Consider the following 27,761-nt stretch of genomic DNA (forward strand, 5'->3'; position numbering starts at 1 on the left):
TGTCCTATGCAGGAAGGGACATGAGCAGCTCAGACCAATCAACAGGTCTTTTTCGCACCGGAAAAGAGGTGATTTATGCACAAACAAGTGGCAATCAAGTGAACACAGGGGAGATTCCAACTCATGCTACAAACCCCTGCTGGATTCCTCCAGAAGCATTTCTTCCAAATGCCTCAGCGGAGTCTCCTTGGAGGGGTTCTGATGGCCGTGGAACCGCGCTGCTCCACACAGCAGACTAAAAAAGAGAACTCGTCTCTCAACACACAGCAAAACACTGGCATGAGCGAGTAATTACCATGGCTATTAATTTCTAATTCATTTTTATACCATAGCGAACCTGACGGAGATTTCTCTGCCAGGTACCGTATTTCTAACCTAAAGTATTTTAGCAAAACTAAGTTTTGCAAGCAGCAAAATAGAAAGTAACGAAGTTGTGTCTAATTGGAGGAGAAATATACATTCGTGAGAGCACATACAATTAGTGCAACACAGCTACTCTGAAAGTAACGAACCAAACTGGGTTAATCAATGCAGCAGACATGCAGGGTCTGCTAAGTTACCTTAAAACATGTTTGCTGGTGATTAAATATGTCTACAGAAGATATATTACCATTTTGAATATATTTTCAAGCAGACCAAAAATACCTCATCTATTGGTTACTGGTGTGTTATTTTTAACTAATAAAATATCGGGAGGGATTTGGCCCCTCTTGCTATAAAAATTGCACTTATTTTCTATTAAACAAAACAAAAAAAAGAGTTAGATTCCAATTCTATATTCCAGTATATATTCACAATGAAACTGGATCGTCTCGATCGAAGTTTGCAGGAGTAGGTGTAGCAGTCCTTGCTCTCCGAGATCCCCAGGCACAGAAGGTCCCATCAGTACAAACCCCTCCTTCCTCTGTGCTCTGGTCACTTCTTCATTGTAGTGCACGGGTAATTGATTTTATTTTGTGTAAGAAAACCTGAGCTTTAAAAGTCTTTAAAAGGACCTGGAATCAAATCTGGCCCATTCTGACCCAAAACAGCTCAGTTCTGCAAGGAACTCCATCTGTCCTCGTTTCACACAGCTCCTCCTGAGACACCACGGCTCTGACCTGAGGCGAGTGAGGTGTCAAACCCTTTCCCTCCAGTCTCTCTTGACCCAGGAGACTTTCCTCCCAACACACTTCTGAGGGCTCCTTCTTCCCTCCCTTTAGCACTGCTGCCTCCTATAGGGCTTCGAAGGGTTCCCTGTGCCAATAAAAAAGTCTCTCTGCAGTAAGCACGACTTCTTGGACACCGGTGATCAACTTCCTCTTGCAAAGTCTTCTCCAGCTCATAAAATGTCATCGTAATCCAATAGTTTAGAGTGCTGGCGGGTCTTCCAGAGGCGGTAAAGGCGGAAGTCAAAGTAAGTCTCAATCATTTGCTTACCTAGGAGAAGCGAATCGAAACGGAGAGGTTACACCCTGCAGCACAAGGGAGGGATGCGAGAGGCTGCGGCAGCAAAACTCATCCCACCTACCACACGCTGCACACGGAGCGTACGGACGCTCAGCACCTACCCAGAGCACAGGAAGGTGCCCATGAGAAGCAAACATCTTTTTAGATCTCCTCAAACCATGAAAGGCTCCTTATAATCCCCTGGCAGGGTTTGTCCGTGGGGGCGGGAACTGAGCACAAAGTGTGTCTCCAGACTTTGACCAGGCTGCAGTGCCTGCAGAGGGGGGGCCGGGGGCTGTAGGGCATCAAACAGCAGCTCCAACAGCCTGCGTGAGGCAAGCTGGCACAGGGACTTCAGGAAATTACAAATCAAGAGTAAACTCATTGTAAAGATTTGTCGGAAACATTAAAAATAATGAACATTGAAAATTTAAAATGAAAACTGCTTTGTGTTTTGTTTAAATTAACATTACCAGGCTGTCTCTGTGCTGCAGAGCCGTCTTTGCACAGCAATGAGCTCAACAGGGCACAGGAATGCGAGCTCTGTGCCGCCGGCGGCTCTGATCGAAGGTGGGGGGTCTCACGAGGCAGTCAGCGACTGAAAGCCGTGCACAGGGCTGGCGCTGGAGGCGGCGAGCGCATTTGAAAACACAAGGGCAAACAACCCTGGACTCTGAGACAGGGCTCAAGCGGGGATTTTCGCTTTTGAGGCCTGATTAAGATTAGTTTCAGATGACTTTGCAAAGGATTAAAGAGGGTACATTATTGGCACGTCCCAGATTGATCAAGGGGATAAATCCAGGCATATTCTTCAGCCCAGCGTCCTGAGAGATCAACTGCTTACACACATGTGCACAGAACCTGCTGCCTTGCCTGCCGAGCTGCGTATAAACCCAGGAATTTTCCTGCAAGTTGCTTCTTGGCACACATGTACGAGCATGTTCGCTGTGGGATCTGTGCAAGCACTGTGTAAAGCTGGGTCCAAACCTCGACAGGACACACACAGAGTGTGCTCAACTCCTGTACACTGCTATGACAGTAAGCAGGAATTAAGAATAACCCATCAGTGCTGATGCCACCTGTGAGCAGCAGAGGGGGAATCCACAGTGCTTATAGCCTAATGCTGCATATTTTTAATTTTCCAAGAGAACAAAGTACCAAGGACTACAGCAAAGACAAAACAAGGGCAAATTCAGAATATTTATGAATGTCGCTTATGAAACTGCACCCATAATTACCTACATTGACCAAAGAACAGGAAAAATTCTATAGCCCCTTGAAATATCTTGAGCTAAAAAAAAAAAAAAAAAAGCAAAGCGGACTGCAATGTAGGAAGGCTGTAATGGGCTATATCCCGGTCGCTCATTAATGACACAACTCACTCAGTACCAGCGGTTTGAGTCCTGGAGAAGACACCCCTGCACACCGGGTTATAGAAGCTCCCGTGTGCATTTCTCCCATGGACTTCACATCCCTTAGTAATACAGCGAATCTCCTAAACTCAGCCTGGAAAGCCACCTACTATTTAGGCTACTTTGCCACTACCAATAGCCTGGGAGAAGGCGCTGCAGCTTCAGCCACAACAAACAGGACAGATGAAGTGTGAACATGGAGGAATTGCCAGGGGAAAACCAGGTTCAGGAACTGAACTACATGAGGCGGTTACTAGCAAAATGAAGACCACGGCAGGACGGGAGCTCAAAACTGCTTTTTCAGGGAGATTCCCACTGAAGGGGGCAGGCTGATTAGGAAGGTGTGCATCATTGTACAGAAAATAAGTTACCTTGAGCTGATAGTTCAAGTGGAGACTCAAAGGCAACCCTATAAGGATTCATTAAGTTTTTCAGATTCTGAAATAGCTGAAACGAAAACATATCAAGAGTTAGCAGCTGAAAACAAAGATGAACTCCAGGGGCCCCCAGAATTGCCCATCCTTCTTCCCTACCTCTAGAAAACCTTCCACTCATGTCCTTTAAAACATCTAGCTCACCAGTAAATAAATAGTTTCAAATGACTGTTCTCCTCAAAGGCTTCAATGTTTGTCCTGCACGTCACTTATCATTCCTACCCCGGGGAAGGCACAACCCATAGGGTGGTTCGCCCATTCACAGCCACTCATGGGACAGGATGGCAGCATGTTCCCACACAGCAGAAGAGGAAGGTTTAGATTTCACAGTGTGACTGTTGCCTCCCTGGGCTTGGGGGTATTCCGTACACATTCCCTGAGAGGCGACCCAGGAAGCTCTTACCTTCTCCCCATTGGGGTTTCCAAGAACATAGCAGCCCATGATGTGAATGATATTTGGTTCAGGATTGACTTTACTCATCAGCCGACTCAACCTCTTCCAGAAGCTGAAAAAAATAGATTTTTTTTTTTGGTTAAATTATGTATTCTGTTTTTTCCTATCCCCTCGTATGCATAAATAATCACAGGGATGTGTGTGCGCACGCTGCTCAGAAGGACCTGAGGCTTGTAGCCTAAGGAGCAAACTAGCTGCTCAGAAGAGCCACTGGTCCTCAGACAAGGAAGAGCAGGGGCACAGCAAGGGCCTGGGGACCAGATCCGAGTCACATGGTAGAGAAGGAGAAGCAGTGCATTGAGCCAAGGAAGCTCCAGGGTGAAGAGAAGGGAGCAAAGTCCACCAGGAGTGCTTTTAGACTGGCAGTTTTACTAAGCACTCTCTTCTTGTAGCAGTTCCCTCCAATTTCCTCTCTCCCATTTCTAGCAACAATTGCCCTTTCTAAATTTGACTGTTACGCACTAGTTCATTTCCAGGGCATGAAATCAGCAGAGAAGAGCTGGAGAGGTCGTTCTTCTACATAGCTAGAGAGACACCACCAATGCAGGCTGCTCCATGCTAGCCAGTGCTTGCTGCTGCTCACCCATCAGACCTGCTTTACATTTTGTGACTACTGACCCCACACACTGCACCTAACGGACATGAAATACAACCACCTCCCTTGCGCAGCGGCTGAGAGTTGACTTCTGGTGGGCTCTAAAGCCCAGCAGATCCTCTGTGGGGTCTGCGATCAGACTGCAGCCTAAGCTTTTCTCAGGACTGTCTCCCAGGCGCGTACAGGTTGGATGGAGACAGTCACTTCCAAGCATCCAAGTTTTCAGCTGTGTGTTCACAGCTTTCTGAAGGTCCCCAAATTACCAACTTGGGACCAGCTATGCCTGGAATGTGTTCAGAAGCGTGTATGCACACACGTGCTGAAGAATTTTATTGACATTGTTTGTGCCAGAGCATGAGAGCGCTGAACAGATGCTGAGTTTAATACTCAGTTCTCGTGCCAACAAAAAGTTGTGTAGGAGCAGGCTGGTATACATCCTCTCCCCCACAACGAAGCACTGTTAGCCAAGTAACAAGCGAGCAGGCAGCAAAACAGGCAAAGCTTAACTCTCTGCAAGGAGAAGCAAAATTGCCACAGCAAGCCTGGCTGACAGGCTGGCATGTTAGCGAAAACCCTCCTCACTAACGTGCTGAACTTTGAGCAGGCTTTGCAGAGACAAATTCCATTTCCCCCTGCAATTAGGAGGGCAGTTACCGGTCTGACAGCTGTGGGGGGAATGGTTTGGATTTCTGCCACTAGTTGCCTGCTTAGAAACGCGACCTCAGCCACTTCAGAGCAACAGAGGCACAAGGTGCACATTCTGGTTGCGGGTCAGCAAAGCCTTTGTTGGGAGAATAAATATTTTTTTTTTTTTTTTTACTTCCTCTTTTGATAGTCTCCAGTCGAGAGACACACTGAACAGCAGATAAAGCATAAATCTGGTGATCCATCCCAGGGCTCCAGCACCCCAGGGACAAGCACGGCTCTGTCATCTTTGCATCTCCCCCCAAAAGAGCTGTAAGCTGCCACTCCATCCCCCCTCAGCCTCCTCTTCCCCTGACCATGCCAACCCTGCTTCCTCCACCTCTCCTTCCAGGCCATGCGCTACAAACACGGAGCAAACTGAGCAGGAAAATGCAATGCAAGTCCAGAACATAACACAGCCACTCACAGGATCATATCTTCCTCCTTCTCCACTTTGGCGAAAGTGGCAACTTTGTTCTTTAACAAGTATAAGTGACCGGGACCTCCCTGCAAGAGAGACACAGACAGATGCAAACCGCTTTGCACAGGCCCTGAAGAACCAAACCCTGGATAGGTTTCTTGTGCTGCACATCCGTACCCAGCAGGGCCACCAGGGAGCAGAGCAGACACGCCAGGCTGGCACCACTGCTACAGCTTCCATCGCAGACACCGCAGGCACTTGCCCAGAAAATATTTACATATGGGGAGTGTGCTGGGGGTTGGATTCCCCCTGTTATATGCCCACCTCGCTCTAGAAAGGCGGTCAATAACAGACAAAAATCTTTATTGTGGGTGACTCCAGAGCAATGGGGAAGACAAGAAAGTCCCTTTCATTTGGGGATGCTTGGGGACTTGCCATCATAGGCAGATGAGAAGCTGAGCAAAGCAGGGATAAGGAAGCAAGACATCACTGTAAAAGAACTGGGCTTTGGCTACTAGTAGGAGGCATAAAAAGACTGAGCACAACATCAGGAAAACTAAGAGTGGTAATCTCCGGGTCAGTGTGCTGCACACCCTGCTATTTTGCAGCATCAGGCATGTGGGAGGGAGTTCACATTAGGTTATCTTCCTAACTTCTCATTTCAAGGTTCCTCGCACAGCTGCCAGGGAAGTCCGAAGCTGACCACCCTGAGGAACAGGAGACTTGGGAAGGAAACCCCCAGCGAGCCCCAGATCCAGCAGGGCCTGAACCTGTCCCACCCACAGCTCGGCAAGCCCTGATCCCTCTGCAGCTCTGAGCTGTGCCATCTGCCGGTCTGATCCACAACAGCCACCACTGTCACTGTCATACTGAAGCTGTATGAAAGCTATAACCACCACATTGCAAATGCTTGTTCCTTTCTCTGAAATCTGCCTTTTGAGGTCTGCGCTAACGCTGGTTTGCCTGGTTTTCCTTGAAAGCTGCTAAGAAGCAGCCCAGCTCTGGAGTCGGCCACACTAAACCAGATTTTATTTCCTGCTGTCACAGCAACTTGAGACTGCTCAGTGTCTGGGGAAATGAGAAGTGAAAGCTGTACATATGCAGTTACTTTAACAGAATCTGACTTTGGAGTATTGGTTCCTCTATGTAGTTTTCTCTGTAGAAAAAGACAAATTTGTAACAAACCACCCAAGCGCTAAGCAACTTTCACGTACCTGGCAAAATATCAGCATCTTCCAGATTTTGCAGCCTTTCCGATAAATGTTAAGCTTCTTCTCTATTTCCTCTGCAAAAAACAAGTTGGAAAAGATAAACCATGGAGGAAGCTAAAACTTAACCTCATTTCATCCTGAAGGCAGGAGGCTGAGCTGCAAGAGGTGCTCAGCTCTTATATTCCCACTGATGTCAAAGCAAACCCTTTGGGTTTGTGCTGTGGAAAGCGGGGAACCCCAGCTCATCACAGGGCAGAGACGGTACGGTGCAGCACCAGACACTGCTCTGTAGTGCCCACAGCACCGTACCTGTACCAGACCCCGCTGTCCTGACCCTCTGCTAACGCTCCTACTCACCTACATGAGGACAATGAACAGGTATCTTTGCTGCCCTGTACCTCGGCTTCCCTTTCATAAAGAGGAAACGGGCCACAGAAGTGCAGTTTTGTTACTGCAGCATATCCAACAGCAGCTGCAGTTGGATGACTGGACGTCACTTGGACAGACACCTGACTGTCAGGTGTCACTGAGGTGATAAAAACACCTTTATGAGTGGCAGCACAGGCAAAGGGCAATGGAGTGACTAACATATTGATCAGTTACATTTGCAATGGGTAGGACTTAAGAAAAGGAAATAATGCTCACATACCTAGGATGTCATCAAAGGTGGCATGCTCATGGTCCTGGAAATCAAAAGAGAAGACATATCAAGGTTCACTCTCCCTACACCAGCTCCCATGATGTTATAGTCTCCATGTGCAGCAGGCAGTGCTGGAGTTTTCTGGGCTGTCAGTCCCACCCTTCCCTTTCAAATTAAGTTAATATAAAGTGATTAGGAAAAAGAGACCCATGACTCCTTACTGGTGTTTCACGCACCTGCTCAGGCAGGACTCCCAGCGAAAAACCAAGGTTAAATTAATGACAGACAGGAATGCACCACTGTACATAGGGTGATGGGGTTCACAGTCCACCACAGAGCTCTGAGGTCCTCCTGCTCATCCTGTCTGAGGATGAGGGTAAGGAGGAGCCCTAAGCCTGGCCACACACAGCTCTGCTTGTGTGCTCAGGCCTGCGCTGCCATCCCTTGTTAATATTCCCGTGCTGCCTGGCTGTGCCTGCATAGTCTGGTAGCCCACACGTGCAATTTTCACTCCACCTTACTCTTCCACCTAGGTCTGAGCCCCAAAGCTACCCCAGACCGCAAATCTGGGTTCAGCACACCCCCAGCTTTTCCAAATCACATCAGGGTTTCAGACTCACCATAACAGGAACTAGGGATAGGGACAAAAAAGAAAAAAAAAAATCACTGTATGAAGCCTGCTCCCACACATCCAGACACAGCAGAAGTGACATACTTACGTAGAGAATGGGGATGATAGAGGGATCGTCCCTGCGGATGATTGTCGGGACATACTCTGCTTTGGGCACCTTGGAAGAAATGAGCTGGAAGGGGGAAAAAGAAGCACAACAGCATGAGGAGAAGCCAGTAGTCTCGACAGAAGCACAAAGGCCATGATAACAGTGCCCTACTCAGCTGCTCTCAGGTGTTACCCAAACTAGCAGCCTATCTGCATCCCTGTGGAAGGTCCTCCAAGCCTTTGGTCCACTACAGAGCCCCCCCAGGCCTGCCAAGTACCCCCCATGTGTCACGGTCTCCTCGGCCTCCAACAAATGAGCACACAGCTCTGCCCAAAAGGCAGGACTGAGTCTGAGGAAACAGTGTAAAGGGCAGACCGGTGCACACAGAGGACAAAGAAGCTTGTGGGTCACCATGAATGGCTGTATCCCAGTAAAGACCACTTCCGTACAGCCTTCCTCTGTGCGAGGGTCTGTGCTTCTGCCTGTAGGGGACTGTTCAAACCAGCACACTCAGCTGGCCGGTGGTGGGACAGCTGCCTGCCTGAACAGGAACCAAGTGAGGGATGGAACGGCATCAGGCATAGGCAGGCGCACAGCCGTGGGAGGTCGGGCAGATGCAGGCTGCCTGGCAACTCTGGCTGAAGCTTCAGCTGGTTCCATCAGCACGAGAGCCCGAGACGATGGGGCTGCCATCTGCACAAGCCAAAGGGCTATGGGAACAAAGGCAATTTGGCTGTGCAGTGATTTCAGGCACCTCTGTTCATCGCTGTGAGTGGAGCAGGCAGCCTGGGTTCCAGATTGGGGTCCCAGTCACATGCAGGCTGCCTGGCAACTCTGGCTGAAGCTTCAGCTGGTTCCATCAGCACGAGAGCCCGAGACGATGGGGCTGCCATCTGCACAAGCCAAAGGGCTATGGGAACAAAGGCAATTTGGCTGTGCAGTGATTTCAGGCACCTCTGTTCATCGCTGTGAGTGGAGCAGGCAGCCTGGGTTCCAGATTGGGGTCCCAGTCACTCCTTTGGCCACATGGGAGTTAATGTAAAGTTGTACCTGAAGAGGCACAATGCACAGAGTCTGGGGTGGACACCCCTCACACACACCATCTGGGGAGACACACTGGAGGGACCAAGGGCTCAGCAAACCCAAGGGTGGGTTCCTAGTGTTTGGGTTTCACCTGGCCACTTTGTCCTGAGAGGGCCGCAGGGCTGAGACTGCACAGCCAGCCTGGGAACACACATAAAAGCAGATGGTCTCCATGTCCTTCACTCTTCCCAAGTCTTAGCAGGACCCATTCAAACACAGTACTGCTGTGCTGGCCTGGCAACGCTGCCCTAAGAAGCTTGAGACCCCATTTTGCCTGAGTACTTGTGTCTGTGGCCAAAGAAGGGATGTGTCAGAACCTGGTCCTGTCTGCCAAACCCCCCAGAGCAGAGCAGGAGGCAGCACAGGGGGCAGCCTAGCACCAAGGAAAGATAAAAGAGCAGAAAGCATCTCCAGGGATAAAATACGGTTCCAAAGCAAATCAGGCAAGTAACAACAGGAGGACGGGACTGCTGGGCCTGGGGACTCAGGTCTCTTGTCAGGGTTATCGAGACTCAGGCTAACTCGATTCAGGGTTGGTGACAGTCCTGCTCTGATGTGGGGTTGGACGACAGGTCCTTCCACTTCTAGTTTTCTTTCAACGTATTATCCCCAGCAATAACAGATGCTGAATACTATGTCACATCTTGGCTGATCTCCAAGTGACCCTCATACACACCTGAAGAGTTGCCTATACAAAAGGCTTGCCTCTTCCCATGAGGATCGTAAACTCAGCAGCTCTGAAAGGACAGACAGAGCCTGAACAGATACAGGTAGCTGAGGTGGAAACCCTGTCCTGGTTTGAGTGACGCAGGACTAATTTCTTTTCTAATACCTGGGAAAACTACACTTTTAGAAGACTCTAGTGTCTGAATTGGTGAAAATATTTACTTTATAGCCAGCTATGGTGTGGGGGTTTCAAGGTCTCAGCATTTTCAAGCTTGCCCCACGCATGGGAATGAGGAAGAACGAGACCCAGGCACTTGATCCAAGCTGCCAACAGGGTTATTTCATACCATGAATGGCACATTCAATACAAATTAGTAAGTTTGCTGAAAAGTACTCTCTCTCCCTTGATGGCTGTGATCCAGAGAACTCCTCGCCCCAGTGCCGGACGCCTGAGGTCTTCCTTCCCTCCCAAAGCCATAGCCCTCGCAGTGTCCCACATTTGCTGTCCCTGCTGGAAGTGCACAGCTTCTACTGATAAAATTGGCAGAGTATAGTCCTTGTATATTTTATATCAGTATTGGGATCAATATTGGTTCTTTAGTGTTATTAATGTTAATTATCTAGTCTTATTCTATTACATCTGTCTATATTTCAACCCCCGGGTTTCCTTGTTTCTTCCCAATTCCCCTTCTCAGGTGGGGAGGGGTCATCAGGTGAGAGAATAATTGTCTAAACGACAATAAACTGTTGTGGGTTTTCTCAAATCATGACAAACTCTCACCATTATTTTTGGTGGAATAAAGTCTTCTCCGTCACATGCCATGGCTTCGAGTTCCTTTTCTGCTTCCCAGTTCAAGTCAAAGTTGCCATCCAAAGTGCCGCAGGAATCCTGAAGGTCATGGCCTGCCAGAACAGTGTGCATTACATGGGCAGAACAGTTTGCCTTCCCCACTCGATCCTGTCCGGCAGCTACCTCGCAACACGTACTGCAAGCCGTGAGACTTGTGCCCCCCTTTCTTCTACAGAGCGACAGACACCACACTTTGGGGCTGGCGTCTCCAACCAGACAAACACTTAACGAATGAAGAGTGCACACACAGAGCCCGACACCACACATCACACAACTTTTCATCACTCTCACAGTCACCAAGTTTAGCTTTCAAGTGGTAATTCACAACAGTCACCCTGTCATTTCAGAAATGGAGAAGGAGAGACAAAATGCAGACAGACTCTCTACACTTTAACGTTGCCAAGCTGATGAGCAAAAGTCCAGAGACTTCAAAGCTGGTCTCCTTGTAACAATTACTGCTCTGACTGTCTTCTGAGTGATTATAAAGAAACTCTGCCTTGTTGGTCAAACTGATCCTGGCAGAGAAGTCCCAGAGCGTGACGACATCTGTAGCAAACACAGTAGTATTGCAACAGTATACTTGAATTTGCTCTCCAAACTGACCTTACCTGTGGGCCTTCAATGCCTCCTGGGGAAAAAAAACATCTGGAAGGAATATAATTGACCATTAAAGGTTAAAAATAGAGATGGTTTCCTGAAGCCACAGACCGAGGAAAGAGAACTGAGATGCCTCTATTTGTGCCTTTTGGGACGTCCGAGTGTCACTGGGCAGTGCCTGGAGCCTGCCTGAACCATGCCTTTTCCATTTGCCTCCGAGTTAGCTGAGGGAGCGGGGAGGAATCAGACTGCAAAGGAACAATCGGGTCATGTTTTGAACCTGGCCTTTCATACATCTCCCCCTACAACCTGGTACGGTGTCTTCTACAGCAAGGAGAGCTGGATCTCCTGCTTACCTGGTAGGTCAGTGCCTTTCAATAATGACATTCGTTTACAGTACAACTCATTTCAACATGGGCAAACTCATAACCACCAAGTCCCTTGCCTACAGGACTTCCATAAAATCTGGGTAAACCAGCCGTTCCCTTCATAAAAAGACAGTGGGAAGATGCTGGCATTTCCCCCTGTAAATTAACACAACAGCATCTCAGTCCCCACAAGCAGAACATCACAGCATTCCTAGGGATTCCCAGAGGAATTCCTGGCAGCCCAAACGAAGATCAGATTGCCCAAAGCTATCATCTGCATAGCCAGCACGGCCAGGAAGTCAAACTACATCTCACAGAGCGCTGCAGCTGTGCTCTAGCCTAGAAAAGTGCTCAGAAGGGGCTCTTGCATGGGAAGCCAGGCAGGGTAGCCCCACTATGGTGAATGTAGCCTTGGACTGGTGTGCTTCCAGGTAGGTTGTTTTGGTCCCAAGCGAATACGGGATGATGGGAACAGAGGGCTGTAAGAGAGCTTGTACCACTGGGTATCCTTTGGCAACTGCACAGTAACATGAGGTTAGATGCATTGTGCTGTACAAATAAATATAGGTACACACGGGTGAACAGGTGCATACACCTGGAGTGTTATTTGCTCAGATCTCATGAAACTAAAAGGATGACAGATAGGACAACAGGGCACAGAGGAATTACTCCAGTGGGACTCCAGTCAACACCTCAGCTGGAGGGTTTGGCCACAGGAGGAAGCTCAAAGGACTCAGAACTCACTTTCTCGAGAGTCATGGAAGGAATCAGCTTTGATGGGAGTCGGGTCACTCCAGGACCTGCTGAAGCTCCTCTCACGCCGTTCGGCAAATGCTAGGATAAAACCAAAGCATGACATTAACAGACTCCAAAGCCACCTCCGTTGCTGCCAGCAAAACAAAACATCCAGTAGTTTTCCACCAAAGCCACACATCACAGACTCCCCTGTGCTCGTTCTTCCATTGCCAAACGTGAGTCCTTTCCACACAGCAAACAAGGGTCTATCTTCTAGACAGCAGAGGACAAATGCCCACTTTCTAAGCAGGACCATTACGGGGTATGTAACACAGAAAAAGGAGGACATCTGATGGTCTTTCCTTAAATGCACACGGCTCAAACCTCAATTTAATCAAGGCTATTCCAGTGTCCCAGTGTAAATGCTCCGACTCAAAGGCCTCACAGGAAGATGTACTCAACAGCTAATGACACATACATGACCAGAAGAAGGCAGTAGTTCTCCAGTCAGTTCTCCCTTCATGTTCTAGTGACACCCTAATCAGAACTGGACCAAACAGAGGGAGGGTCTCTAGAAAGCTCGTGCTTTCTAAATTTTGTTGCAAAAGAGGAAATCCTTCAGTTTTTGCTTGCCTGCACTCTTGTGAGCACTCCCCCTTGGCTTTTTTCTTTTTTTTTTTCTCCCCCCAAACGGCATTATATTGTTTGTACCGGCATTTCCTAAGCGGAATCCCGGGAGCTTGGCCCATCTGGCTGCACCGCAGGCAAATTCCTCTGAACTGCCAACCACTACGTCTGGCTTGGCAAGCCCATGTGAGAGCCCTTACACCTGGATTAACAGCCACTTATAGCCACTAATACCTATTTCTGGTAGCAGACAGAGCAAGTTTGCTGCAGTGTATCTAGTAACAGCATCTCATGTCAGCAGCACAGGAATTCACTGCAGATCGCATTACAAGAGCCGAGAAGCAACCTGTCCTCTGCTGCAGTGTGTCCAAGCGTGGATGTCCAGGGAGACAAATCACATAGGAAGTTCTTCAGGTGATCTCCATCCTCAGCTTTCATTTAAAACCAGCATTTAGCTATTGTGCACGTGAAGAAAGCTTTGAAAACATGACCCGAGAGTTACCAAGGCAGAGAAGCATGCCTGAACTTCCAGACAGCTCTAGGCGGAGGTGAGCCCTGTTCATTTCAGGCAGTGCTAACTCAGATGCCAATAAAGACACTTTAAAGGGCAATGCTGTTTGCTGTTGAGTTCCCACAGCATATGAGAAAGGAGAGGAAGGAATGCAAATTCAACTCAGCAACGCTTTGCTGTGGGCAGTCTGTACATGATGCCTGGCCAGGGGATGGGAAGAACAAGTTATTTCCTCTTCTGGAGCAATCCTCAGGTCTCGGGAACCAGTCACACCATTCTCAGCCCATTTCACAGCACTAAGGGAGCTGCCCCAACCAAGTTATGGAGGAGTGTCCTCTTCCTCAGGGAAAGGGAACTGCTGTTTCCCAGATGTAAGAGGTGATTTCTTCCTCAGTGAGACATAACACTCCCCTCTTTTCCTCTTGCTCCAATCTCTTCCCTGTTCCTCTTCTTTCACTCTTCCACTGTCCTCTCAGCTCCCACCAGTCAACCTGTCCCCCGGCCCTGCTGCAGAGATGGCGGTAGAACAGGGGAGGAGAAAAGAGAAAGCCACCAGTCCGCACATGAAGCGCCGACTGTCCCCAGGGAGCCACAGCTGGTCCACAGCTTCAGTAAGACGCCAGGCAGCCCTCACCAGCTCTGCAGAACTCTCAGCTCTGGTTCTCCTCAGAAGAGTCTATGCCCATGATCACCAAAAACTACACGCACATGGGACAAGGATGCTGCACCTCTCCTTCCAGTCCTCACACTGAGGCTGCAGAGATCTCCCACAGCCGAGGCACTGGGTCCTCAGAAATAGCTTAAATGCCGTTTGCAGACGTCCATGTGTCCTGGAGGCTTACAACAACCTCGCCTTCTTTTTTGTAGGGTAAAATGGCATCAGCAGGTCAAAACCTTTTCCAGCCCAATGCTAGGTCCTTTCTACCCGCATTTGCACACAACATAGGGTTCCCCATGTCCCACTGGCACAAACTCCAACTCCTCACAGCCACATCTTACAGGTGCTCACTTACTTTGTGCTTTAACCCTTCGGCTCCCCACCATGCGGAGGTGCTTCCGAAAATTCCTGAAAGAAAGGCCAAACACAACCTCTGAGAAAGGTAATACAAAGCGATATCTGGGCCCAGCAGGGCCGAAAAAACTGGGAGGAAAAAAATACAATTGGGAAGACAGCGTATTTCCTTCCGGGCACTCAAAAGCTGGAGACCAGGTTCCCAGCCTGCACCTATTCAGTGCTGGGGACCGTTATGTTTGTCAAGAACGTGGCTGGTTCTTCCAAACTCCCTGGGCTGGTGGTACAGGGCAAGTGAGGTCCTACACGGCAGTCCCCTTCTCACAGCCTGCTTTCACTTTCCTATGACTAAGGCACCTGTGCTGTAACTTTGCTGGAGACACTGCCACTGCCCATGCTGGCAATGCTCCCTCTTCTTCTGGTAAGCAGCAATATCTGCTCCCCTCTCTCCTTTCTTCCACACACACTTCATCAGGGAAGTGGGGTGTCCAGGCTCTGCCCTGCCAGGCAGCATGCACACACCATGCTCATGGCTGTGCTCATTCCCAAACACATTCACAGCAGCTTCCAAAATCCCACCCGTGCTGTTAGCGACCATGCAGCCCGTACTGCTCTCCAGAGCAAAGAGCTGGGAAAGACTGAAGCAGCTTCTTTCTTCTCGGCTAGCACGGGTCAGCAAAGCTGACTGTCCTCGTGGGCCTGCCTAACCACATGCTTCCCTGCCCAGGACTCCCAGGCAAAGTTCAGCGGGGCTGCAGAGTACACAGCTCCAGAGGAAAGTCCAACAGTAGGTAAACCTTGGGGAGCAGCTACCCCTGACAGGTCTGTGTAAAACAGCCTGTCCTGGCCACTCCTGAGAGACCATCGTCCAGCCCCTTCGAGTGCGAGGGACACACCTCCCGTAGTTTCTCATCACTCACCTAGACAGGAACCAAACAGCACAGGAACCGAACAGGACACCAGAGGAGACACAGGGAAGAAGCAGCAGGTGGACTAGCAGGAAAAGTGTCACTCCTCTGTGAACTCTACTTTGGGTGACTTCACCCTGCAGTGCAGCCACCATGGCCCCCAGGGATGTCAGTGAGCCCGTGTACCAGCAGCCTGCATGGAGTCGGGGAGCCTTCCTAGATTCCCTCCCTCCCCACCAACATACACCACAGACATCAAGCAACAGAGACCGCTGCTGGTGAAAGAGGTAAAATGACAAATCATCTGGCTCACATACAAGTTAGTGGGATGAGTAAGGACGTTACAACCATGCAGATGCTTTAGCAAGTTAACTGGATGAGAAGACACCTCCAGCACCGACATAAAGTTCTTCAGAGCTAGTCAGGTATGTCGATTCCAATACAGAGAGATCAACGCAAGCATGGCCCCTGAGGGAGGGAGAGCACTTAACCCACACCACATTCTGCACGGTCCCCTCTTTGGCCTCCATGCCGTCATTAGGATCCAAATTCAGCAACGCAAGAAGGAAAACTAGCAGCTGGGTAGTGGAGCTGGGAGCAACATTATTCCATGACAAATTTCCATCTGCACTTGGGCTATTAATGTTCTTTTACAGAGCTTTATTTTAGCTCTACTTGGGTACGTGAAGATTCACTGCTGTGGAGCAGACAACTGCCCCCCTTAGACAAGTAACTAAGATGATTCGCTTCACTAACGCACGCTGGACTGGCTCTATGTACAAAGCCTTCTGGGGTGTGTGATAACTGATAATGTGGGCTGTCTTACCGTGCATTAGATTCAAATCCATACAAACACAGTATTTTAAGGGAACCAGGGTCATTCTTTACACAAAAAGGTCTTAGACATATGCTGTAACTCATCATAATGAAAATCTTTATGGTCCATTGTGAGACCAAAACTAGACACTGAGAAATGTTAATTGCCAAGGCCACTGTTACCTCCTTTGGGCTTTTGGTATTTGGGAATAAAATCTATTTTTCTGTACATGCTCAGTTGTCCTTTCCACAGAGGAGTTTCCTCAGCCCCTGGGGGGAAGGGGAGTAACGCATTCTTTGCCATAGAAGAGTGATGCTCCCAGCTGCCTAGACAGCTTGGACTCTCCCATGAGTGCAGGTTTAGGGCAGCTGTCTAGATGAATCTTCTAAATACCGCTGAGAGCAGCCCCAGGGAGAATCCAGCTGCTCAAGGTTAACCACTGCACTAAATGCTCAGAGAATGGGACAAAGGCCTTTTTGCCCCCTCAGCTCTTCTAGTAATAACGCACTTTGGAAAGGAGGTGCAAGCCTGGGACTGCCTCTTCATTGTGGGCATCCTGTGGCCATCTAAATCCTTCTGAGGGCTTTTTGCGGCCGTATTGGTCCTCAGGCCCCTCTGTGCTTGCATGTTAGCACTGAAGGACTGGCACAGCACCCCTGGGGGAGCCGCAATCTGCTCTGAGCAGTGGGGCTACATAAACCTGCCCAGTCTTCCTGCCGGGCTCCTGCAATTGCACCCAGAAAATGCAGTGTTCCTTGATCACTAGCAAGATCTCTTCACCCATCAAAAGTCAACGAGCATCCCTCAAGTTACAAAAAGTCTCCTTAGTACTCCCTTTCCTGAACAGTCCTTCTCCTGACAGGCTCCAGCTCGCCACGCGGTCCACACAATCCTATGCCACCTCCACGGTATCCATCCCAGCCAAAGGGTCTCCAAGACACAGCAACTCTCTACACAATGCAGAGAAGCTTTTTTACTACCCAAACAGAGGTCAATGACAGAATCACTGACATATCAATACTCTGCAAAACTCCCAACACCACTACTCACATTCTCCTCCCCAGGTCCTCCGTGCACCAGTCACAAGGTTCAGCAAACCACTGGGCATCACTTACTCTTGAGGCAACATCCATTGCACCAGCAAACCAGCCTCTCTGTGCACCAGAGACGCAGGGCCAAGCACCGAAGGGGCTGTGTGATAACAACTTTGCTTCTGAAACACCTGAGGCCATGAAGGGCTGCCCAGGCAGCATCCAAAACTGTGGTGGGGTTGGGGTCATCCTCACTCCCTGCAGAAGAGAGCTGAACACTGTCAGCAATCCTTACAGCTGACCACGGTCTGCTTGCATGGCGCAGCCAAAACCCCACACTGACAAAAGCCCATCATTGCTATCCTATCTCCTCTTTATCACAAGATAAATGCAGATGGGGTCCCACTGTACACTCCTGCCTAGACCTTCAGTGTCCACAGGAGATGAGGGGACATGCTGGCTGCTCAACACACGGATGACGTGACTCCGTCCTCTACCCTGACTACTCAGCACCACTGAGGTATACAACTCCTACTCCTGTATTTGTAAGCCATGTGAACAAGCCATTTTCTAACGTTTCTGTCTAAAAAATTCTGAGAAACCTCTTTCTTTTTAAAGATACACTGTCTATTTATTTACAGCATCTTCAGTTTTGATTCTTATTTCTCTTCATTATTGATGAAAAACACACCACCCTTAAAGTTGCTAAAAAAAAATAAATATCTTCTTGGCAATTTCCCAGTTAAGAAAACCTGATGTTTTTCTCCCACTTTGTTTTTAACAGCGCTGAAGCAATCATGGCAGTTTTTAACCAATGACACAAATGCTGTGTTATCCTTCTTAGTAGGCTGCCAAAATACACGAGCCTTGGCATATTTAAAGAACCAGAACAGTTCTGATTACCACAGTGGCTAAATGACGTGCCCTGTGAAGCCAGCAGAGGGAAACCAGAGCCCTTCTGCAATACCTGGACAAGGAATCAGTCCCCTTTCCATTTTCTTTCTTTTCTATTTTTTTTAAACGAAGATTTTTAAAAAATAGACTTCTGGTCACTAGAGATACTCATTTTGCTTAGGTCTCAGATTTCTGAGGTGCATCTGTAGATGCAGCAGCAGCATATAAAAGTTAATGGTGAGATATTCAGCTAACCTCAAACAAATTCCAAATATGTGGGAGAGGTCTGGGGAAATTGCATCTTTTATTTTTTTTATATATACATATATATCTTTGAGACACAGATCCTGTATATTTTATTTGGAAGCTTAAGAGAAACTTGACAGTGTTCCTTTAAGAAGAGGGAGATCAGCTATCTTGAGCACTGCAGCATCATTCACCTCCACATTTCCAACACAGCCACCGCTAGTGTCCCTACGAACAGCAACACAGACAGGGACAACCACGTTCAACGGCATCAAGCGTCACTAATGACACCCGAAGGGCCCATGCAACACCAGGCAAGGTTAGGGCTATGGGAGAAAACGGGCCCTACCTCTGTATAACAGCTGCCGAATCATTCTCTCGTTTCCGTCTCTTCCTCTCTGCGTAGCCCCTGAACGCCCTGGGAAACCATTTTAAGCCATTAACCAACTACACAGCTTTGAACTGCAGAGGACACGAAACACAGACAGGAAAGCTCTCACCAGACAACAGAGAGAGATCGGGCTGCCCGAGGAAGACAGCCAACCCTTGCCGGACTGTGTGCAAGTCAGGGGGTGGGCAAAAGACTCACCAGACCAAGGGTCCTCACTCTCTAGGGCAGGTGGCTGGACAAGCGGTTGTTCCTAAGGCAAATGTAAGCGTGGCCAGATCATGGCCCAAATGGGGGCAAGCAGCCATCATCCCTGCTACGGAGGAATGGACCTAGGAGACTGCAAACACAAAACCTCTGTACACCAGGATCAAGAGGGACAAAAGCATGCTAGCAACTGTAGTCTGCATTTCCAAGATGAGGATGATTGCAGTGTGATCCACGTAGGTCTACCAGGTGTAGCCACCTAACCTCTTGCCAGCTGACAAACAGCCCTAGCATATGGAAAGCGTGAGTGAATATGATGGACAGGAGAGGAGAGGAGAGTTTATCCAGGACACCAACAGACAAGGAAAATAAATAAATAAATAAAAAGATTATACTTACGAGATCCTAGAGATTCCAGGAGACGCAAGGAAAGAGAAAGAGAAGAGGGATTCATTAGTGCTCAGCCCTGGCCAGAGTTCTGAGGGAATTCTCACTCCAGAAGGAATATTTCTTGTTAGGTAGAAGGAAATTGCTTTTTAAATTAAACATTTCTCAGTGGTGAGACTCTTGTTTGACCGAGCTAAATCCTCCCCGGGGCAGTGCTGGCATGTGGCTTGGATGCAAATTAAGCTCCACGTAGACCCAGAAAACATGCAGATGTACAACCGACAGCCGAATGTGGCCCATCGGGCTATGACAGGAGCTCAGCCTCATGGGCTTCTGGAGCAGGGAGACCTTCTCCCACAGTGACAAGGACTTGCAAAGTCAGCTCATGCTGTCTCATCTATGACGGAAGCAAGCACAGTGGGCTGAAAACACTAGAGAAGAGGCCAGGAAGACAGAGGCACCTGCAGGAGCCATTCCAACCAGCTTCGGGAGGTGCCCTGAACTTTTGAAGGTGTTTCTGTGCCACTTCTAGAGGCAGCACAGAATCTCTAGAAACATTAACCGAGGAGCTACGTTAACCAAGGGAGCTGTGCTCCTCAAGGGTTTCCTTAGGCCACCATTCCCCAAACCAACCTCACTTCGGCCTCCAACCACTCCAAGCCTTGTAAACCCTGCCATGGGCCACCACCCTGCAACAAACCTTGTGCACAGCAAAGATGACTTCCAATAGCAAAGGTTGTGCCTGAAGGCAAAGGAAATGTGCTGATTTTGTGCATGGCTTGGTGTGTCAGATCAGAACGGTAAAATAGCATCCACTGTTACCAGCCAACATTTCTAAAGAGCAAAGCATCTGTCAAATTGCCCTCAGACTGCCCACAGGCGCTGCCAGCCTGGAGCCCAGGAGTGTTAACCAGCTGGGGTGCCACCGGACTTACAATCCCTGGATGGACAGAGGGACACAGAGGTCAGGTAAGAGAAGCAGCACTAGGACAATACAGAGAGAGCAGAAGCTCACAGAGGCTCCTCGCCACCTCTGTTAGGGTGGGATTAGCACCCCACCACCACGCACCAGGTTCTACAGAGCGGCACCAGGCAAATGCCTGCCCTGTGCTGCTCCCCATGCTGGGAGGGAAAGGGCATGAAGATACACATCTTTTTCTCTGGGGGATGCAGATCTCTTCTGATATTTCAGTAGCTACCCCTCTCCCCAATACCCAATGCTCTTCCTGCATCAGTCCTTACAGCTCTGACCCAGTCTGGGTTATCCCAGCATCAACAATCAGCCTCTTTAGGGGATTTGGGAAGGGAAAGGTACAAGGGAAAGAAGAAACGGCAGAGAAATAGAATACAAAAAGGAGACCTGATTAGACAAGGAGAAATAAAGAAAGCAGTAGAGCTGAAGGTGACACAGACATTAGAAGGACAGAGGGAAAAGGTGACAAGGCTGGAGAAGGGCCTTAGAAGGCAGAACAGTATCTCATTTCCCTCATTGCTTGCCTTGGCTTTCCAGCCAGGTAGGAAATACTTGAAACCAGAAGACGGTATTTCCTGACAAGCTAGGTACAACCTGGAAGTGAGGCTTCCCTTATTCCCTTCAGTCCTTGGAGAACTGCCTCTGCCCAACACACAGCAACCAGGGGCACCAAAACCTGCGGGGAATGCGGAGGGAGAGACTCTTCCTAACTCAGATCTGCTCACACTTTGCAGATATTTTACTGACACCTTCTTCAAATGATCAGACCAGCGCAGAAGCTGTAGGGCTCTACCTCATCCCATAGAGACACACTCCTCGGGAGCGATGGATGCAGGGCGAGCCTGGAATAACGTTCCCTCAGGGCAGCGGCCGCAGCAGAAGCAAGTGGTGGAGGGTCTCAGCTGGTGCTCCCCCAGGACCCTCACTCTGCCGAGGCACCCAGGAACAGTGCACAGTGTCACAGAAAAGAAGGGAAGCAGAGAAGAGCTGGGTAGGCCCAAGGAGTAAAAGAAGGTAAAACCAAACAAGTGGGAGTAGTAGGAAAGAGAACTAATAAGTGCAAAAAAGAAAATAAGAGACAAGGTTCTCTCTCTGTCTCACCCCACACTGTGGTGCCAAACATACAACTTGATTGCTCCAGGCTTTGAGTGAGCCACACACTTTAAGATACACAATAAAAGCTATAGCAGTAGTTTCACTTACGCTTGCATAGTTGTAGTAGCAGTTTGAAAACTGAAGAGGTTCTCTTTTGGGAACCAGGTTCGTATGGGGACATCGTCTGGAAGAGAGAGAGCAAAACCTGAGAATCCAGCGGGCAGAGACATCGTTCAGGCAGCACGATTCTCCAAGCTCTTTCTCTTTGTACTTTTCTTCAGCATCCTGCCCTGTACTACACAGGAGAGTCTCATCCTCCTCATATACATGCACACTACCACCAAGTATTTTGTAAATTTGTCCTAAGCCTGTCTATCAGGCGACTAAATGAACAATGAAAGCTCTATCCTCAGCATGGAAGATTAGAATAATCCAAGAATTACAGAACAGACATTTGAACAAGAAAAAAAAAAAAACATAGGAAAGAAACATTTTCACTAAAAGCATTTTCCAGCCTCTGCCTTTTCCTTAGTACCATTAGTTTGAAATGTCCCACTCATCCAGTTCTTTCTGATCTGCCTTTCTGGAAGACAAAAAGCATTCATCTTCCTCTCTTCACAACTGTAAGCCTGAGAGAGACTCTCTTTCTACGACTGAAGTTTCAATAAACCCCTCAAGATGTTTCAATAAATCCACGGGCTCCTGATGACCTGGCCTTCATGAGTTCCTCTGGTTTTAGAAGTCAAACAGCACATCAGCTGTACAATCCGCAAGTAACTCTGTGCTTATTTGGTCCCCCATACTTGTAAACTGCCCTGTGGATTATTTCCTAATTCCATTGCATTAGAGTCTTCACATAATGATCACTAGGACAAAAAGCAGGCAGCAAAGGAAGTCACTAATTATGTGTGGGGGATGGCGGTGACCACAAAGAGGAATCTAAACAAGAATCAGCTCCTACTGAGAACTCTCAGTCTGAAGTTGGTCAGGCAAGGGATCAGAGGTGTATAAAACCCAGTGGACTGGATCCCTGGGATTTGGGGCTACCTGATTTTTCATCTTGCTTCACTCCCTGTTTGTGGCTTCCTTGCTTAATGCCTTGCCACATGTTGCTGATCACGTGTCTTGCTTCACTCATTCAAGTTTTAAGATAATTAGCAACTACAGTATCTTAGTCATTAATATTCTGGCATTGTCAAGAGTATATTTTTTTTTTATTCACTTTCATTGGCCAAAACCCAATCAAAGCCTTCATGCCTACTGCAGACATAATTACTACAGACTAGATATCTTACCAAATGTTTCATACAGATCATCAGCTACTACAGACTGTTGTTCCCTGATAGTACAAAAAGTGGCTGCAATTACAGATGCAAAAAAAATGCTAAATGCAACTGGGGAGGCTTCCTTTGAAGTGAAGCTTCCAAGAAATCATATAGAAAGCTGTAACAGACACTCCTTCTCAGCTAACAGTTTATGTCAAGCCTTGTATAAAGGCACCCAAAGGAAATACATATGTTAAATGAAAACTGCATTGTAGTATGCTAACTACTTATTACAAAGTTCCTATGTCTGCTCTCCTCCAAAAAAACAGATAGAGAAGAAATGCAAAACAGCTCAGACTAAATGAATTACTTGTTTGAAGTCTCGAATCCACAAAAGTGGTGAAGGAGGAGAAGTTGTACAAAGTCCTTTTTAGCCAACAATTCTGTACAGGCTTCTCAGGGACTGTGCGTCTCAAAGGACTGGCAATCTCTTAATATATTTTACAGCTTTTTCAAAGCAGAGCTTATGAACAACAGCTAATATCCTTATGCGGCTTTGCCTGGACAGTCGTTGGAAGCCTCCCCTTCTTTTCTGATAGGCAATAGTCAACATAGGAAAGATATCACACTCCTACCTACAGCACTCAATGGAGAATAAAGGATTTGTGACCCTTCAGAGGCGCCTCTTTACCAGCCAGAGGCAGAACAGTACCAGAGGAGCACACAGCTGGGGACTGGGGACCACAGCTCAGCTCCAGAGCTCATCCAGCTCATTAAAATTCAGATTATGGGTATGGCTATTTTGCTTCCAGGAGCAGGTAGCATGCTCCTTTTTGGCCAGGCAGAGCATCTTGTTCTCCTTTCCTATTACCATCAATTGGGACAAAATAGTCAAGGAATCACAGGCTGGATAAGACTGGAGGAACACCACCACCACGTTGAGCATCTCCAGCCACTTGCCAGGCTGCATGCAGATGTCAGCCCCTCTGTCCATGAGTGGATGTGTTTGTATCAGACACTGGGAACAACACAGGAGATGATACTTAATGGGAGGATGCCAGGGGGATGGGAGCAGTCTTTTCTCAGTGGCGCCCAGTGATAGGACGAGGGGTAATGGGCATAAACTTGAACATAGGAAGTTCCATCTTAACATGAGAAGGAACTTCTTTACTTTGAGGGTAGTGGAGCACTGGCACAGGCTGCCCAGAGAGGTGGTGGAGTCTCCCACTCTGGAGACATTCCAAACCCGCCTGGACGCCGTCCTGTGCAACCTGCTGTAGGTGACCCTGCTCTGGCGGGGGTTTGGACTAGATGATCTCCAGAGGTCCCTTCTAACCCTAACCATTCTGTGACAGCTTGTGCTTCTCTGGAATGGTGTTAGGCATCATAAACTCAGCATAAAAATCCATATTAAATTATGTCAATCTGGCCTAACTGCCATGAGTGTTGGTTTGCAGCAATAATGTGTCATGTAAATCCAAACAGAATAAGCAGCACTGTAAAGTGAACCTCTGGGGAAACTAGTCTCTCTCTCTCTCTCGCCTCCATTCATCTCTGCTCTGTTTTCTCTGCTATCCATGCATGAAGGACATTCCAAGAAATACTTCTTGCAACTGGTGACAGTTGCGCTGTCACCTCTGTTCCCATTTAGGTAACTATTCAAATATATTTTCAGAAAGGCAAATCTCCATTTCACATTGACAACTGGCCCTAACAAAAATTGCTGCTTATAAATCCCAAGGCCCAGAAACAGAACATGCCATCTCTCTATATTTGCTAGCCAATTTTCTGGAAAAAAGAGACGTTTACCTCCAGCTATGAGGAGTTAAACTCCATTAGTGCCTTGGAGCTGTCCTGTGGTTCTGTACCAGGTAACCTGCTTCAGTCCCATGGTGAAGAATACAATTTTGACTTGTTCAGGAAAGCTTTCAACATAAACCCATCAGCATCAGAACAGGAAAACTTCGATTTCTTAATTCAGTACATATCATGAGGCCGCAACCAATGCAACTCAGCACCCTGATCTCCACAAGAGCAAGCCCCTGGGGTTGCGATCTCCTTTCCTGAAAGGCTTGGACTGAAATGGCTTTCTTTTTCTATCTTCACACAAGCTCTCTGGCTGTGTCGTCATGTGCAGAGCCATCTTTTAGCAGGTAAAACATGTATGATCATAAAACCGTAACAGGTTTCCATATAGGAAAGCTCTTCTCACTCCTTTTCTTGAACTTAAGCAATAAAAAGAAAAAGTCTAAACTTACACATGTAGTATCTGATGTGAAGCCTAAAAATCACAACTGAGAAATGATGCTCAAAACCTATGTACAGGAATTAGCGGGAACTGCAGGTATTCTGCACACTTGATAATCAATTACATGGACTAACACTAAAGAATAAGAACTAGAAAGTATTAAATTAATCACAGAATTTCAAGCATCTAGGCAAATATGGTCCAGAACCCAAGCTTTCTGTGATTTTAGCAGCAGTAAATTTCACTATGATATTTACAAGAAAACTATGAACCCAGGAAAAATGTACAGTTATCTCCACAGTCCTTATACTCAATTTATTTTCAAGGAGAAAACCTTGACCTTTCCTGGCTGGACACTCCGCTCTAAAAGCCTTGATGTGCGTTCACAAAAAAAGAGACAAATTAGGTCAGACTCTTTGCCAGCCACATATAGAGCTGACAGGCAAAGACGGACTGCATACTAGCTTATAATTCAAACCACATAGACTGTGACAGGTATTTGATTAATAGTTAAGTTTTTAAAGACAATCAGGATTTTTTTTTAATGTAATTGAATAACTGCAAGCTCTATTCCCTGAAAATATTGAGCAAATGGATAGTAAGTGGGGAAGAAAGTCCAATATTGTGTTATTTTCTAGTATTTATGGAAAGACAGTGAGGTGGCACTACGTGAGGGACCCTGCTAAACTGCTTCCAGCCACGCAGATGAGCATTTGAGACACAACAAAGTACAGAACACTGTACCTGAGCTGAGGCTCACACTGAGCACCCCAGCATGGAGATTTCACCTGCCTCAGCCCCAGCAGGATAAAGAGGAGAGAGGGTCCCACTCTCAACTGCCTCCTGGATGAGCATAAATATAGGTGCTTTGACACAGCCCCTCCTCTCTTGGCTCTTCCTTCAACAGAAAGGGCGCCCACAGAGATCACCCTCACTAAGCTACACGGAGCTGTCATGAAAACTACCCAGGCCATCTGCTGCTGACAAGCTAGAAGCAGAGATAATGGAGCTCGGACGAGCTGGCCTCAAACTGAGCTCAGCTTATTTCAAACTCTTCCTTTGACAATCCCTTTCCATGGACACTAACACAAGGCACCAGCAAGGTGTCTAAGGGGAAACAGTACAGGGCCCAACTCGAGGCACATGGCAATGAAACCTCCATGCTGGGATAAGACGGGTGTCACCCTTCACTCCTGTGTCGATGAGTCCCTTTGTGTCCTCCAGCACCCAGCACTCACCCTTACTTACCAGACACTCGATCGACACTATACATCCTCTCCAGCCTTTTTCTGTGCCACCCGGTCTCACCGGATTGATGCTGCTCCAGGTCAAAGGAATGCTGGGAAGGGGCAGCCAGCCGGGTGCAGTTTGGGCACTCCTTGGAGCCCTGCCGGCTGCCTGGCCAGCCCTTGCAATGCCTGCTAACTCCGTGAGAGCCACCAGTGCTGTGCACTTGGTGGCCATGGTGGCATTCCTCTTGGGCAGCCCCCTTCATCACCACCAGTTCCATACTTTCGTTCTCATGGTCCGACAGCATCGGCCTCTCGCCAGAGATTGTGTAGACTCGTGGCTTCGGTCCCTCACTTGGCATCTTCTCTGCCTGCTCCTCAGAGAAGCTCCTCTCAAACTTGCCGTCCGAGATGACAGAGAGCCTGCGCTTGTTCTGTGCTGCCTGCTGCATCTCAGGGGAGTCCTCCTGTCCGATGTAGGAGTCGGCTAACAGGTGATCTGAAACAAAAGGCACACTTTCCTTAAAACCAAAGCACCCCAGACACCGACAAATTCGGGAGGCTCTTTTGTTACTGCTGCAGAACAGGGAAGGGGGAGACAGACATGGTAGGTTCCCCCAGGAACCTTTTCAGACGAACACATGCCCATTGCCTTCTAAAACTCCAGAGCTGGTACTGAAATGAGAGACAATTCTCACAAATACGCCCAACATTTTAAGCATGCATGGCCACCAAACAAGGCAAGAAGGAAATGCAGGTCTCACTGCACAGCCTGAAAATACTTATGTGCAGAACAGCCCTTGTTCAGCTGTGCAGTCCTGTCTGCTTCAGCGGGTTTAGCCACGCAAGGGCTACTGAGCTGGTGAAAGTCTGCAGGACAAGAACCAGCACCAAATTCTCTAAGAAGTGACAAACTCTGAGTGTTCTGTGCATCAAGTTACAATTTTTTAGAACTAAGGGAAAGGTGCAAACCACCAGGGTTTGGCTCCTCCCCACCCCCCTCCCGATTTTCTGCCAATGGTTTGATATGAAAGAAATGCAAAAAGACTTCAGCCGACAGCTGCAACGCAGCGTCCCGCTCTCTGCGGCACCCCTGGTTAGCAGCCCTCATCGTGTGCGCAGATGGCGACCGCACAGCCTGCGGAAGCTGTCCTGAAGGAAAACGCAGCCGCTCCCTTTGTAGGGTAGGAAGATGGAAAGGAGAGAGGCCCATGAGTGCAACTATCTTTGGAGCCCACACGCTGGATGAAGTGCCAGGAAATCTCAGCATTTCCATGGCAATTCCATGCATGAACCCAACAGTAGCTCCCACCCACCTGGCTAATCCTTTTTTCAAGTGGCTGTTAATTACCTCTTACACTTCCCTTCAGATGGGAAGCAGCTAGGGGACTGTTAAAAAGGCTCAGCAGGGAACGCATTATTCATGTGACTACTACCCCAGAAAAAATACAGTCATTAGTGTCCAGCACAGACAGCAGCATTTTAAACAGAGGCAGAAAGCAAACCCAAGCCTTTACTTCACTAGATATTTAATGAACATCTTTCATTTAGCTACTGAGCCATGACCTGGAAGAACTCAGCAAGAATCTGAGGCTTGGCTACCTCGTAGCTGACCACGAAGAGATG

General features: G+C 48.1%; 1 protein-coding gene across 1 annotated transcript; it reads right to left on the minus strand.

Moving 5' to 3' along the window:
* Positions 1-561: 561 nt before the first annotated feature.
* On the minus strand, positions 562-26,634 carry NSMF (NMDA receptor synaptonuclear signaling and neuronal migration factor; the record flags this gene model as incomplete). Its single annotated transcript, XM_009882006.1, has 14 exons — positions 562-1,419; positions 3,212-3,287; positions 3,678-3,780; positions 5,435-5,514; positions 6,643-6,713; positions 7,289-7,322; positions 7,999-8,082; positions 10,529-10,650; positions 12,307-12,396; positions 14,449-14,501; positions 18,693-18,761; positions 19,338-19,343; positions 21,502-21,577; positions 26,155-26,634. Coding segments are annotated over 14 exons (1,442 nt in total), but the record flags the coding sequence as incomplete, so codon positions are not given.
* Positions 26,635-27,761: the final 1,127 nt, after the last annotated feature.

The sequence above is a fragment of the Charadrius vociferus genome, unplaced genomic scaffold (assembly GCF_000708025.1).
Source record: "Charadrius vociferus isolate BGI_N301 unplaced genomic scaffold, ASM70802v2 scaffold233, whole genome shotgun sequence".
In the NCBI taxonomy this organism is placed as follows: Eukaryota; Metazoa; Chordata; class Aves; order Charadriiformes; family Charadriidae; genus Charadrius; species Charadrius vociferus.